Genomic DNA, 15,943 nt, shown 5'->3' with positions numbered 1-15,943 from the left:
TTCTATCATTTCAGCTCCTTTTCTTGACTCAAACTTTGGATCTGTACTTGTCAGAATCTTCTTCATTTTGAGATTATACAAGTGAAACCCATGTGCTAATTAAACCCAGTTAGTGGCTCTAGAGGCCATACCTTAAATCCGAGTTTCAGGTGGTAAATTTCCCATAATGTCAAAATGTCTCAAAATATCATGGGTTCCCTGAGACAGATAACTTTCAAGGCCCGTCACAGTGCAACACTTAAGTCCCAGTCTGAGTTATAGATGTTACAAGCGCTTTTAAATAAATTTGTGACTTCTCAAAGGCTCGTTTAAATCAGAGAACAATTAAAAGTATGCTGCCCCTGGTAAGAAAACAGAAAAGTCCACACCTTAAGATGGTGGTCAGATCTTATATAGCAGATGAATACACCATTTACTCTCATCCAAACTTGACTACTGTAACTCCATCCTCCTTGGACTCCCTACCTCCACCCTCAAGCCACTCCAAAATGCGGCAGCCAGATCCCTCACAAACAGCAAGCGCTCCACACACACATCACCCCCATACTAAAAGACCTCCACTGGCTCCCCATAACCCACAGAATTCGATACAAAGCCCTTACCCTAATGCACAAATCCCTTAACAACAAAAAAACAGACTGGCTAAAGGACACCCTTCATCCATACTCCTCCCAAAGAAACCTACGATCCAACAGCTCCGGATTACTTTCCATTCCCTCCAACAAACAGGCACAACGCACCTCAACACGTGAATGAGCACTTTCAATAGCAGGACCCACACTATGGAACAAACTACCAGCAGAACGGAACCCTCATCACAGATATTCAAGAAATCACTAAAAACATAGCTACCCAGCCAACAGTTAACTCCACGGCATCCCCAACAACCACTACCAAACAGATTTCCAACCCCGCACATATCCTATAATAAGTACTCTTAATAGTCAAATCAAATGTCAAGCTATTATATTGTCATGAAAATAAGCCTTTTTTTATTACAATGTTATAATCCTATCCTTACAAAACTATACTTTGCTGTATATTTCACTGTAATTTTACAATGCCTCAATGTAAAGATAGTATGAGCTGTAACCACACTATCTCACTAGATATTATGTAAACCGATGTGAGACTCTCGTGTGAATATCGGTATATAAAAATAAATAACTAAAATAAATAAATAAATAAATCCACATGGGGGAACTAATGTATATACCCACACTATTGTTATGTTCCTCCCAGGACAAAAAATGGTTTAGTCCTACATTTGTTCCTAGTAGGGATCCAAGGGATTTCTACAATACCCTTTGCTGTTTTCACAATAACCAACAAAGGGCCTCATTTTCCATTATCGCATTGGTAACGCATTAGGGGGCGTTACCAATGCAAATGAGGCTTCTTTCGTGCAGTGGGGAAACATCGCGTGCGACGATGTTTTCGCCATTCGCGAAAACATTAGCGCCGCACGCGATCTTTTCCCAGTGTGCGATGCTTCTTTCAGTCTTTTATCGCGGTGCACGATATTTGCCAGTTTTCATCGAGAGAGAGAGAGACTTACTATAGTGCCTATGCCCTACATAGGTATTTGAATCCCTATGGGAGGGCTACCTACTAACTCGGGGTGGGGATTAGGTATGAGCGTCGGGGGTTGGGGGCCACTTTCGCATTCCACATGAGACCTACGGAGAGAACAGTGGTCTCTAGTGCAGATTTGCTGGCCGTCGGAGTGAGGATGCTCACTCCAAGAAGTGGTTTGGGCAACGTTCTCTCTACCTAGCTTGATGGACACTCTACCTGGGCAACAACATGCTAGGTGGAGAGAATGTTGGCCAAATCTCCTCTTGGAGTGAGCGTCCTCACTCCGACGGCCAGCAAATCTGCACTAGAGACCACTGTTCTGTCGTAGGTCTCATGTGGAATGCGAAAGTGGCCCCCAACCCCCGACGCTCATACCTAATCCCCACCCCGAGTTAGTAGGGAAACAGGCTGTCCGGAACTATTGCAGCCGCGCTAACACTGCGGCTGTTTCGCCGCACGCGATACACAGGTTCCCGCTTTACATATGCTCCGCCCCAACTCCGCCCCCTGAATACCAAATGACTAATTCGCAAATCGCGTTAACAGCTGTTAACGCAATTTGCGAATTTATCGCACGCGGTAAAGTGCTTGGAAAATGAAGCCCAAAGATTGCAAGCTTGCTCTTAACATCTTCTAATTGCTTGGGAAATCAGGCATATACACAAGTGGCGAGATGTGGCCCTCATCTTGGTTTGAGAAAATGTCCCAGCGGGAGAACCTTATTTATTTATGACATTTTATATACTATCTTTCCATGTATAGATCACAATGGTTTACAAAGTGACATTCATAGTTATTACTCAACAAACAAACAATGATTGGTTACAGAGGTGGTATTCATAGACATGCATTAATATTTATCAAGTGAAATTATCTAGTATATATTAATAATTGATCTTGTATTTAAGGTAAATAGTATAGAAAATTAAAACAAAATGATATTTTTCACATCTTAGTCGGAGAGTTGTTTTGAGAATCTTACATTCTCTGATTTGATTTATTCTTCATGATTCGATTATCTTTTATCCTTCTTGTCTTTGTGGCTCAGTGTATTCTGATGTTTTAAGTTAGTTTATATGCGTTTTTGAATAGCCATGTTTTTAGCTCACATTTAAATCTCCTCCTATCTGGTAAAATACGTCACATCTCAGGCAAAAAAGCAGTAGCAAAAGCAAGCTATAAAGCACAAAATCCCAGAATGAAGAAAAGTATTAGATGGATTACATCTCCCAAAAGACTTTGGGAAGGGATAGACCAATGGGGCTCGGAGAATGAAACCTCTGAGAGATTGGAAGGTAGGTACTTCTATTTCCTGGAAGTAAGGGGGAAGTATATAAAAATGACATTAGAAAGGAAGTATGTAGAAAGGACTTCCCTATGGAGTAGGTGAGTGACTAGCTTTTGCAGGAGGAGGAGGAGCAGCAGCACAAGGTAGGAGAGTTAGTCAAAAGACACAAAAGAAATGAAACTAGAAGAAGGGGTTGACACCGTGACCATGAACATAGAATCCAAATGAGGTCAATTTTGCTTACCAAAGAACTGTGTTTTGTAAGTGTTTTTGCTGACCCCGGGAGGTACTAGCAAGAGTGGCTTGGAGGCTTAAAGACTGTTTCCCCAAGAACAGAATATATTAATAGCAGTGCCTCGGTTGAGCATCAAAGGGAGCCTTGTTGCTGTGATCTGTTTTAAATTCTGAATATGTAATCTTGTAAAACACCCAGGGTATCTGGTAATAGGCGGCTAATAAATTGCTGAAAATAAATAAATAAAATAGATTAAGGAAACAGTAAGAAACCAGAGTGAGAGGGGAAACTTCACGATCAGCCACTGCAGAGTATAACTAGCAGAAGGAACATCTGTGTTTGCGATTTTCTCACCACCTTCAAACAAATGCTGAGGTAAGTGGGTTGGCCACGAGCCCAGTGAGCATTAAGATTGGCACCATGACTAATGGAATAGGCTCAGGACACCTACAGAGCCTTGGAAGCCAAGCAAACTACCTATATTGAGGTTGTTAAAGCAGCCAAATGCCATCTTGGGATTACACAGGAAGTAAACCGGAGATGGTACTGGGAGGCTAGAATGGGTGTTGGGGATAGGCCTCATCCTTTAGTACAGCAGTTAAAAGATGCAGCATGTCACTGGTTAGAACTGGAGAGGAAGTGCACAGTGAAGCTGTTGCATTTTCTTTTTTTAGCAATAGTATTTAAGATGATTTTGGAGTCATTTTTGTTTGCTTATTTTCTGGCTAGATGAACTGTATTAGGATATACTTTACATCCTATTAGTTTTAAGCAAAAATAGTCTTAGGAACAATCAGAAAAATGTATCAATTTTATTCAGAAGAGAGAGGGAATTCTTATTTTATTTAGGTGAAGTTTTGAAGATATCTCTGAGAGACAAGCTAATCATCTGATCTGCATGTATGCTGGAAGTCATCATGGATTCCCCAATCATCCTACAACTGGACTGCAGCAAAGAATTCAGCAAGTCTTGTGAGGTTGAATTGAATATACAAATATTCTGGCCAGAATTCAGATGGGGATTCTGGGAACACATTTTTAATTTTGCTTGAACTGATACCTGAGAAAAGGGTGGGGTTTGTGAATTCTGGTTATAAGCTGCAAAAAGCTAATTTTTCTATCTTTTCCTATCCTAATACATTCTTTTATTATAATGCCATGGGTTTCTAAAAGTACAAGAGTCTAAATGTTTTATGCACATATGCATGTACTGGTTTTGCTTATATTACTTATAATATTTTGTGGGTTTTTTTATTTTGTCAGCTCCAGCCTCTACGCCCAATCCCTCGGAGAACCTTTAGTTGTGTGGGCATGTTACACATGCCCATTCTTAATCACACAGCTGAGAGATGGGAGTTATTTATGTGGCCCCTCCCATAGATGGGGGTTTATATGATGTTTTATGCTTGGTGAGAGGGTCTGTGTGCAGTGCTGCCCTCCTGCCAACAGGGGCCCTCAGTGGGCCATGTTTCCCTGCTGCTCAGTCCTCCAAGTCCTATGGCTTGGAGGTCCTTCTGGCGGCCATGTTCCTTGCACTGCCACAGGTAAGAAGCTGTTATCACAGTAAGTTCCTTGACTCATCTTGAAGTCTCTTAGATGTGGCTGTGTTCCTCCGTGTGTAGCTTTAGCATCACTATCAGCTCCTCTGTGTCTTAGCATCAGTATCAATAGTACCTTGCTTTCTGGCCTTCCATGATTATCTTTGTTTTAGCCTTAGATTTGTATTCTCGGTGTTTATTCCAAGCCTTTGTTTGTTCCTGTGTATTGTTTAGCCCCAGTATCATGGCCTTCTGTTTCTGTTCGCTTGTTCTGTTTTTATGTTTTTTCTTAAGGTGGACTCTGTTTTGACTTATTTGTGGGCACCCTTCGGTTCCCTGTTTGTTTTAATAGCCAGTCCAGCCCTTGTGGATGCTTTCTTGCTCCTTAGTGCACCTTCTGCCAAGTCCTGCTGGCCATCAGAACTTGAGGGTGCAACCCGAGGGGGGAGGTGGCTAGTCAGGCAGAAGATACCTAGTGCCAGGCCAGTCTTGTTTGAGCCAGCCATTCATGGGTCCTGCCTGCTCCTGCTCTGGGGGAATACCATAACCAGTAGTTGTGCCTTGGCACACGGACACTTGATAGCCTCTCACACAATAAATACAAGGGCAGTTTTCCTCCTCCTCCTTTCACACACAGCAAAAACCTACAAAGGCCCCCAATTCCTCTTTCTCCTCTTTCCACACATAAGGAGAGGATGTAATGATCACTCAGAACAAATGTATAGTATATCTGCTCAAATTACCTATTTCAGTTATTTCATTATATGTCCTCCTTTCACAAAGATCCTAATAGCACATTCATCTTCGTCCACTTAGTCCTTTTTTATTCATTAGAAGGTGTTACAGAATGGTGCTTCCTAAAAATTAAAAACATAACTAGGTCTCACATCATAGTAAAAATCCCAAAGTGGCATATTAGCTAAGTATTTTCAGTAAACCTGTACTGTTGCCTCAGCAATTAACTATATCCTGAAAATAATTTGTAAGGGATGCTTCGATCCCTTACCAATAATGTACCCTTAGCTCAGTTAGGGGTTCAATTTTTCAGCAATTTTTTACCATCCCTAACGATTTCTTCCTCCTAGGAGTTTGGGATTGGTCAGCTCTACCTATAAAAACCAGGCTGAGCATGTGCAACGTGTGGCAGACTTGGTGGTAGGAGTGAGAGACATGAAGTTTAGGAGGACATTTCTGTAGGGCCCCCTGGTCTACACCATAGGGAAAAGTGAGTTTTTAAGTTGAGCCCCATAGACCTAAGAGGGATATTTTTGTGAGAAGAGAGCAGTTGTCTTTTTGTGACAAGTCTATTTTGGACCTGATCCAGTCCAGGAGGGAAGCCCCCTGCCTGAGGGGATCTACAAAGAGTGCTACTCTGCCCCACTACCAGCTGAAGTGGGGATTGCAACTGCCATAGGAGAGAAAAGAGAAGTAGAGAAGAGTATTGTGTTGGGAAAAACTTTTGCCACCCATCTCCTGCCCATCAGAAGAGAATTTTTGCCGGGAGGAAGAGTTTTGTTTTTCTTTTTGGACTTTTCCCACTCAAAGTCCAGGATTTTGACTCCCAGCAGAGAGACTGAGATCCAACCCACCTGCTGGTCTCTCAGGAGTGTGGACGGACTTATTCAGTGTCCTCAGCCTATAGGAATACTGGCTCAGAAAGAACTAAGTTAAGAGCAAGCACTTTTGACATATATTGAGATTTTGGGCTCTTCATTTTTTAATTAGACCCAAATTTTATTTTTGTTGCAGCAAACTTTTGTTTTGAATAGTAACTCAAGTGTCTTGCCATCAAGCTGGGATATCTAAAGCTGGGAGTACTGACTCACCATCCCTGTAGGTGTATCCTCCTCCCCATCAAAATGGACCCTGGTGGCCTGTGGAAAACTATATTGAAAGGGAGAGTTAAGAGAACTATAGGGGAGAGCCCTAAATCTTCACAAACTGTGTATGCAGCCCCAAAATAGACTCTCTGACATCAGCATAAAATGGACACTTGCCCTGTTTTCTCTGCACCCTGCATCCAGAGATGACGGACTTCTCTAACCAGGCAGCATACATGCCTGGCTTATCTGTTCTGCAAAGACAGACCATATGCAGGACCACATGCATATGGTCTGTCCTAAAGACAATGAAAGGTCTTTAGGTCTGACCTAAAGACAATGAAAGGGCTTGTGTGTGTGTAAAAACTGACACCCCTGGGCCCCCAGAAACTGCAAAATTTACAGCTTAGTAGCCAAGCCAGCCTATCTGCAGCAGAGGATTTAACAGTAAGGTGTTAGCCATGGATCCCTGTTCAATTTCATGCTGGCCTAGAGCTGATGCACCAGAGAGAACAAAGAAGCTGTCCAGAATGGGAAAAATGGATCTATCGCATCTCTAATCGTGGACCTACTTTATTATGCATTAGCTTACTGAATAATGCAAATCAAAGCCCTTAAAATAGTAGGGGAAGAGAAAGCAGAAATCTCACCATCAGAGACTTATCTTTATCACCATCAAAAAGATCACCACCCTTATCAGAGCCCAATGCTCTTATCACCTTCTTGCATCATGGCTGCAAGAAGGTGCTAAGAGCATCGTGACCCAGCATCGCTGGAAGGCACAGTACAAAACTGAAGTCTCCTTCCTGATACACCTTATCCTAGGTGCTGAACCTGCTTTGTTTCCCTCACAGAACAAAGTGAGGCCCCATCTGGCTAAGCGAGGGCCACAAGACAAGCAGTGTGTGAGTCCGAGCAGCAGAGACCACTCCCGTAACAGCAAATATTCTCTGCACCGACCAGAGGCCTTCTGCTTACACAGTAGTGAGATTTGGGGTTTGCTCCTAGCTGTTTATTCATGGGTAATCATAACATTTTTTGCTATTTTTAGATGCAAGTTGAGGCTAATGGGGTATGTTATTGTCTTGTTAATTTTCTAACATCTACTAAGTATATTCCTTTATTCAATTTTTTAGTACCAAATTCTTTTCCTGATAATTGCCAGGTTGTTGTGATAACTCCTGGTAATAAACCTAAATATCACTATAATTAAAAATTCCATTATCTAAGACAAATGGACTTGTGTAACTCTACATACCCAGATTGCTGGTAAAAAGGTATAGTGGGTGAATAAAGCTTATGCAGCAATACCCTTACAGAAGCAGAGATCTGGGTACAGAATTGGCCCCAGGGAAAACTGTGTGCCCCTGCATTCCGGTAAGGTGCCAGAAAAGGGGGTTACAGATTTGTTGTGAAAGACATTGAAATGTCTTGAAATATATATATATATTTACCTGTAAAGAAAAAACCTGCAGCGGCCAGTAGTGTAGGCTCTGTTCTGGCATAGAACGGCCAGCGGTCAAATGACTTCAGTCTGATGTCTTCTGTTTTGTACTTTTCTGATCTCTCTGTCAGATTCTCCGCTGGATTCTGGACACGCACATCATACTTTGGAATGTTCCCTACATCTTTTCCTTGGATGAACTCACAGTCAGGCCGAAATTTCAAATGATCCTCATAGGGAGGTGTTCTGAGACTTGTGCTGCAGAAAAGCAACCCACAACAGAAGCACTGGACACTGCGTTTTAGACCGGTGTAGTAAAATCCTGCAGCAGCCATTTTCTTTGGGCACCAAGATGAAAGCAATTCATAGGATACAAAGGATTGCAACCTCTTCAGCTCACTTCTCATGTGGCATTTGTAACCTGTTTCTAATTTCTCAAGGATGTCCTGCCGTTCTTCTTCTAGCTCACCTATCATCTTTTCAGTGTTAATATGTAAAAATGACAATCTGGTTTTCATGTCAGACACGTCATACTCTGAGGTCTTCCTGGCAGCCATAGTCAAAGTTGGAAATTCTTGAGGGTCCAATTATCTGAAAAAAATATAAACACAAACGTGATAGAAAATAGAGCCTTTTAATGCAAACAGATTAGAGAGCACCTAACTAGTACATTAAAAGACTGAACAATAGGGATAAATATAGGCCTGATTAAAACTTAGAGGGCTAATACTTTTTCCAATTCAGATATGCATCACCAGTCAATTAGATTAGTGAATTTTTTTCCCCAGCCTGTAATTTATCTCTGGCCCATAGTTTGAATCTGATCTTATGTTTATTTATTTATACATGACCTTACATGATTATGTATGACTTAAGCAACTTTTGCTCTGATAAAAGTCTTGTCACTTATTTATTTATTTATTTATTTATTTATTTTATTTCGGTTTTTTTATATACCGGCATTCGAGACCGCAGTCACATCATGCTGGTTCACATAAAACAGGAGTGCATAATAAACATAAACTAAGTGGTGTGGAAAAGGAGTTACATGTAACTTCAGTTTCCTCCACACTTTTATTTTTTAATGGCTTTTACCATAAAGTGTATAGGAGTTCAGCATCAGTGGCCTACCATGCGGCCACAGTCTGTAGCATAACTATGAAAGTTTCATGTGTTCTCTCTCTCTCAAACTGTGATGAAAACAGTGTCCCCTTGTACTAGAGCTGCTTTCCCAATTGACAAGCCAGTATTTTGCATACTTTTTTCTTCTTTTCACTGATGGGACTGTTTTGTTTTAAACTTGCTGACTAGAAAAGACAGATTAGGACAAACACTTTGTGTTAAACTAGGTTCTAGAGAGAGAGAGAGAATAGGAAAAAATACTACTTGCCTGATCATTTTCTTTTCTTTAAGGAGGATAGGTGGATCCTCGACCATGGGTTATGCACCTCTACCAGCAGATGGAGACTGAGCAAAGCTGATGTCACTATATATATATTCAACTACACTGGCTCCCTATACAGTCACGAATTCTTTACAAAACACTCTCGATCATTCATAAGAGTCTAGTAAATTCTAACCTGAACTGGATTAACCCCCCCATCTCACCCCGTTCCTCCAATAGACCCACCCGCCCAGCACTCCAAGGAACACTCCATGCCCATTCTATCAAATCTTTTAAACTCTCCTCTACTATTAACAGAGCCTTCTCTCTTGCCGCACCCACATTATGGAACTCACTGCCTCATGATATTCGAATAGAGACTTATACCCCCATTTTCAAAAAGAAACTTAAAACCTGGCTCTTTCGGCAAGCCTACTCCATTTCACCCCCTATTACATAAACCCCCATGTGAATTGTTAGATTGATATCCTGGTATGAACGCCTTTATGTCTGCTGATTCTGTACTGTGCACTTTCATGTATATAGTTCTAGTTATAATTATTATAATCAGCATCTCCCCATTGATGCTTGTTATATCTAAGGGCTCCTCCCGAAGATTATCTATATGTTACTGAGTTCACCATCTTTATGTGTTATATGTAAGGGCAATGCCCAAAGTTTTATGTTCATTGTGAACCGATACGATGTGCGAACGGATATCGGTATATAAGAAATGTTAAATAAATAAAATTAAATAAATATACTCCTGCACTGACATCAGCCTGCCAGTATTCTCCACAAAAGCCAACTGTGGACAAACTAACAAAAACTTGATTATTAACAACCATTCCAGCACTCAGCTAGTTGTAGTCGTTTTCCTAATGTGCTAAAGACTGCAAGAGTTAAACCAATTTAAAACAAAAAAGAAAGAATCTTTAGATCCAAATGTCTCGGTCAACTATAGACCAATTTCTAATTTACCAGTAATGTCAAAAGTCATTGACAGAGTTATTTTTAACCAACTTAATGACTTTGTTCAAAAGACAAATGTTTTACATCCCAATCAATCTGGTTTTCATACTAATCATAGTACAGAATCTGCTTTGATGTCATTAACAAATGATATCAGACTTCTTTCGGATTTAGGTGATACTGCTATTACTGTCCTTTTAGATATGAGTGCCGCTTTTGACACTATTAACCATTCTTTACCTGTAAACCGATTGGTTTAAATTGGTATTGCAGATGGTGTTCTTAATTGGTTTATATCCAGTCTCACAGATCGGTCATTCCATATGGACTGGGCTGATGAGAAATCAAGTATTAGGAGTGTGCCAACAGGAGTTCCACAAGGCTCTGTTCTTTCTCCATTATTATTTACTATCTTCATTTCACCTTTGGCTCCTCTGATTCAAGACCATGTTTGTCAGCCATAATTTTAAGCAGATGATATTCAGATCACATTATTTGTTAAAACTGGTTCTAAATTTGACATAAAAATTTTAAATTCCTGTTTGGATTCTGTTGCTCTTTGGCTAACAAATCATCATTTACAAGTAAATCCGACTCAGGGTTGCCAACTGGCTCCAGATTTTCAGGACAGGTTGATCAGGTCCTGGTTTTACTTCCCTGCATGCAGGGACTTATAGTCTTGATTTTCTGAGGGAATACAATAGGTAAATCAGAATAAGTCTGTTATAGATCTGCTCCCCCAGAGGGGAGGAGTTAGCAATCTGTTATAGATCTGCTCCTCCACAGGGGAGGAGCTAGCAATCTGTTATAGATCTGCTCCTCCACAGGGGAGGAGCTAGCAATCTGTTATGAATCTGGCTGCTGGATATTCCCATTGAAGGAGGAGTTAGCAATCTGTTAGCGATTAGTTCCTGTAGACAGATGAGCCAGCAACCTGTATGATCCCCATGGGGAGATAGCTATCTGATATGGTTCAGCTTCCGCAGAGAAAGGAGTAATGGTCTGATGTGGGTTGGCTCCCACAGAGTTGCAGATGATAATACCGCTCTATTAGTGTAAGGAGTAACACTTATTAGAATAGTGAATCCCTGGACCGATGGCAGATGACAGTGCCCTCAAGTGGAGATCTTGAGAGGGACCACCGGTTAGGCTGGAGTATTGAGATAAACACAGATAGTCCTTTATTAGACTGGAAGTAGAACCACCAGAGGTGGCAGTAGTGAGTTGATATGCCCGGCAAGGCTGAAGTCTCTCTGATACTGGAACTACGATCTCTGAGCTGCAAGGAGAGACTATAGGTAGTGAGTAGACAGGGTATGCTGGGCAAAACCAGTGGTAGATGATACACTCACAATTGTAGATATCTATAATGTCTTCTTTATGCAACAGAGAGTCTTCAGTATTCAGGAACAGGAGCCGCAGGCGAATACTGGTTCCTATAGGCAATCTGAAATAGAACTCACAAACTGTGTATGGGATGGCTTCTGGAATAGAAGAGAGGCTATGAGAGATTTAGGAACGTAGGCCCTCGTCGAGCGAAGACCGGTAATAATAATCCATAAGATATAGGTATGCAATATCTTCTGAGGAAGAAGAGAGTATGAGAAAGGTTTTAGGAACATAGGCCCTCGTGGTAACTCACAATCTCCGTACCTGCGATAACGTCTTAGACTGAAGGGAGCCTTAGCAATTAGGAACAAGGGCCCTTGTGGAGCGAGTACCGGTTCCTGTCTGTAAAAGGACTCACTGTGTTCACGTCTGCGATCGCCTCCAGGCAATAGGAGTCTTCTGAGTCTTTGGGAACGTAGGCCCTCGAGGAGCGAGTACCGGATCCCTTCCAACAATCTGAAATCAAGAATAAGAGAGTGGAGCCCCTGAGGAGCGGGTACTCCTGGTAAGTTTGAAAAGGCCGAGCAATGGAGAAAGATTTCCCCTTGCTGACTCGGATCATTGTTGCAAGTAGCGTGGACTGCCAAAGCAAGTCCCGATGGAGTTCCTTACTAACTCCCTTGTAGTTAGCAAAGACCTTTTAAATTGAAAATGGATGACGTCACTACGGGGGGACGCCCCCGAGGTTCGCACTCTTGTTGGTACAAAGTCTGGAGTGTGCGCCCTTACGTCATCAGGAACATGGCGGATCTGTAGCATCAAGCCAGCCCGGGGATTCCGGGACCAAGAGGCGGAGAGAAGCTGCGACTTCATCTGTCCGTCTGAGCTGAAGGGAGTCGCCACAAAGGTAGAGAGGGTGGAGCGAGGGCGAGAATAGGCCCGAACACAACAAAGTCCCAGCATGCAATGGGGTAAAACCAGGACTGGATCAATCTGTCCTGAAAACCTGGAGCCAGTTGGCAACCCTAACCCGGCTAAATCTGAAGCTGTTTGGTTTAATCTTAGAACGATTTCTTCTCCATTGATTCCGGTGATAGCTGGAATTAATATTCCAATGAAAGATACTGTTTGTATCCTGGGTGTTGCTTTGGACTCATATCTTACTATGACTTCTCAGAATTCATCTATTATTCAGAAAGGGATTTTCTATTTAAGATTTATTCGTTGTTTACGGCCTTTTTTGGAATTACATGACTTAAAAACTTTGGTGCACACTTTTGTAACATCCAGAGTTGACTATTCTAATTCTTTATTGTCAGGAGTAACACATTATCATCTTAAAAGATTACAATTGCTTCAAAACTCCTAGGCTAGATTAATCTATGGTCTCGAGATATGATCATATTACTCCTATTTTGTCAGACTTACATTTGCTTACAATCATTTATATTATCAAATACAGTTTGTTTTACTTTTTGTGCACTACATACAGTTTCTACATATCTCGCTAAATTATCACCTAATGTAACTGTACATTCTTTTCATTCTTCCCAGAAAGGTTTGTTAGCTCTATCTTTGCCATCTGTGATTTAGTTAACAGGCCCCATTGCTGTGGAACATGTTTACCTTTAGATCTTCATGTTGATGTTAATTTTGTAAAGTTTAAGAAAGCAGTTAAAACCTTGCTTTTCAGACAAGCATTTACCAACCCCTTATAATAATGTAACTTATTTTATTTGTATTAGTTTTGTTAATTTTTAAGGAATGACTGAGTTTTTGTTGCGCCACAGGCCGCCTTTTACTTCCCAGAGCGACTGGAACCACCGACAATGTTCCTTCACAGCCGGAGGCCGCCATCTTGCAAAGGAGACCCCGGCATGCCGCAAACGGAGCGCGCGAAGATGACGGCCCGCATGTGCCGTAGGATGTGCTCCGTTCACGGTGAAGATGAAGGCTCCGGTGAGAGAGAATAATTGAGAGAGAGGGGAGGGGAGGGATGCTTGAGTGTGGGTTTCAGAGAGAGGGAGCCTATATGAGGGGAGGATGTGAGAGAGCAGGAAGGTGTGAGAGAGAGCATGGGAGGTAAGAGAGCAGGTGGGGGATGCTTGAGTGTGGGTTTCAGAGAGAGGGAGCCTATATGAGGAGATTGTGAAGGAGTGTGTATGTGTGTGAGAGATTGGGAGCTGGTGTGTATGAAAAAGGGATCGTGTGTATGTGAGGGTGCTAGCCTGTGTGGAGGGATTGTGTATGTGTGAGACACAGCCTGTGTGAAGGGGTGCGTGAGAGAGAGACATAGGTAGCCTGTGTGAGGATGTATGTGTGAGAGAGAGAGAAAGGGAGCTTGTGTGGGTGTGTATGCAAGAGAGAGGGCCCTGTATGAGGGGACATGTGTGTGTGCAAGAGAGTGAGGGAGCCTATATGAGGGTGTGTGTATGTGTACTAGAGAGAGTGAGCATGTGTGTGAGAGAGGGAAGGACAGAGGGCGCCTGTGTGAGGGGCAGTAGTAAGAACGGGGTCAAACTCTGGGACTGGCAATAGAGTGGAAGGGGTTGAGCCTAGAGGTGGAGGAGGGGAGAGATACTGGCAGGTGGAGGAGTTGGGGCCTGAGAGGGCAAAGTGGCCAGGGGAGTAGGGAGAGTGAGTGGAAGGGACACTCTTACAGTGAATTTCTAGGGAAATTCTGCTCAAAATATTTAAAATTCTGTATCTTTAAGCAATACATTTTAAATTAATACAGAAAAAAGTTAATTACTTAAAGATTGTCATGTAAATTGTGTTATTTGGACTAATATAAAGTTTGCAGAATTGTGCACAGAATTCCCCCAGGAGTAATGAATGCACAGAAGTATATTTGTGGGTGTCCCCAGGGTTAGTGTGTCATTCGGAAACAGCAATAAATAAGGAATTATCGTAGAGTGTCAGAAATAGAGGGAACCAGAAAGTGTTTATAACAAACCAACCTGAGCTTTCTCCTTATTTTAATTTTCTACACTATCAATTCCGTATTCTTCCTTTTAAGCTATGTAAATTATAAGTACAGTCATCATTTATATTTGAAATTTCGAGTACCCTAGGAATTATCTCAGTACTGTGGAATAATGTGCCGGGATTTCTGGGAACACAAAAAAAAATGCAGCAGTCTTCAGCACTGAAAAGTTTCTCACGGATTCCGCTGCGCTGGGGAAACGCCTCCCGCCCATGCCCACATCCTGAGTCCATATCCCTTTAGCAGCGAGAGCGTTCGCGCCTTGTAAGAAAGGGGAGGCTGAGGAGTGACTCGGGCACATACAAACGCACTTGAACACTAAACTCTGAAAGAGGTGGGATTAACCTTCCTCGGGCTGCTGTTCATTTGCTTTACTCACCAGTATTCAGAGTGAGGGAGTTGCTGAAAGCAGTTTCTCACTTCCTAGGCCTCACAAGCCAGCCGGAGTCCCGATCTCGCTCCTTGGACGCTGCCTCGAGCAGCACCTCCGCCTCCTTCTGAGAGCGGCCCTGGGTTTCGCTTTCGTGCTCCGTGAGGCTCTTCGGCAACGCCCCGCAGTCTCCTCTCCCCGACCGCCGCTTCCTTATTTCATGTTTATTGTCCCTAAACGTTTTCTATAGACGCGGTTGCCTCCGACCTTCCATGTCAATCTCTGCCCTTTGCCACCTGCTTTTCCATTACCTTTCTTTTGAATTCTGAGCCACTCTTGTAGTTTGTTTTCGGCCAGGGGAGTAGTGTAGGAAAATATCAGTCGGGGAGAGGAGGGGGCTATCCAACTGCACAGCAATCAAAGGAAAAAAAAATGTACTTTAGCAAATTTTGACACCGTTTTTCAGGAACCGGCACTGGTATAAAACATTTAATATAACAACATTTTAAAAAAGTATACAAATAGACATAAAACTGATTATGAGACAGAACAGGCTGAGCGACTGCTGTAAAGAACATCACACAAGCAGAGGAGGCCTATGCAATAGGGTGCGCTCAGCAGAATCCAGTGTTTACCTGCACCTGCACATGGTATTCCCATGCAAATGAGGGCATTAAAAGCATTAACCTTCCTCGTCAATACACAGAGGGATGCAGGCATGGCTCACGTTTTCATAACACTGAAAATTTTTGTCCTGGTCAGAGATGGCATAAAGTTTAAGCACTGATCGTATCTGCCTAGTACCTTAGATCAGTGGTTCCTAACCTGGGGTCTCGGGACCCCTATGGGTAAGGGCGGATCGCAGGAAAATATCAGCCCCAGGGATTTTTTTCCAAACCGGCCCACTGGGTATCTGATTTCCTCATATCAAAACAGACCACAAACATCTAATAATTTTAAAAAGTCACATAGCTTTGTTCTAATACTTTCCAAATACCA

The 15,943-nt window shown here is 42.3% G+C and overlaps 1 protein-coding gene across 1 annotated transcript in view; it reads right to left on the bottom strand.

Annotated features, from left to right (window-relative positions):
- The window catches only part of NAIP (NLR family apoptosis inhibitory protein), a 65,106-nt gene extending 49,463 nt beyond the window's left edge, over nucleotides 1-15,643 (bottom strand). The window contains exons 1-2 of the mRNA XM_029574496.1: nucleotides 14,954-15,643; nucleotides 7,914-8,494 (exon numbers count right to left, since the gene is read on the bottom strand). Of these exons, the coding sequence (XP_029430356.1) occupies nucleotides 7,914-8,460 (547 nt within the window). The 5' untranslated portion in view covers nucleotides 8,461-8,494; nucleotides 14,954-15,643. The remainder of the gene's footprint in view (nucleotides 1-7,913; nucleotides 8,495-14,953) is intronic.
- Nucleotides 15,644-15,943: the final 300 nt, after the last annotated feature.

This window comes from Rhinatrema bivittatum, chromosome 1 (genome assembly GCF_901001135.1).
Source record: "Rhinatrema bivittatum chromosome 1, aRhiBiv1.1, whole genome shotgun sequence".
In the NCBI taxonomy this organism is placed as follows: domain Eukaryota; kingdom Metazoa; phylum Chordata; class Amphibia; order Gymnophiona; family Rhinatrematidae; genus Rhinatrema; species Rhinatrema bivittatum.
This window is presented reverse-complemented; position numbering and strand designations above follow the sequence as displayed.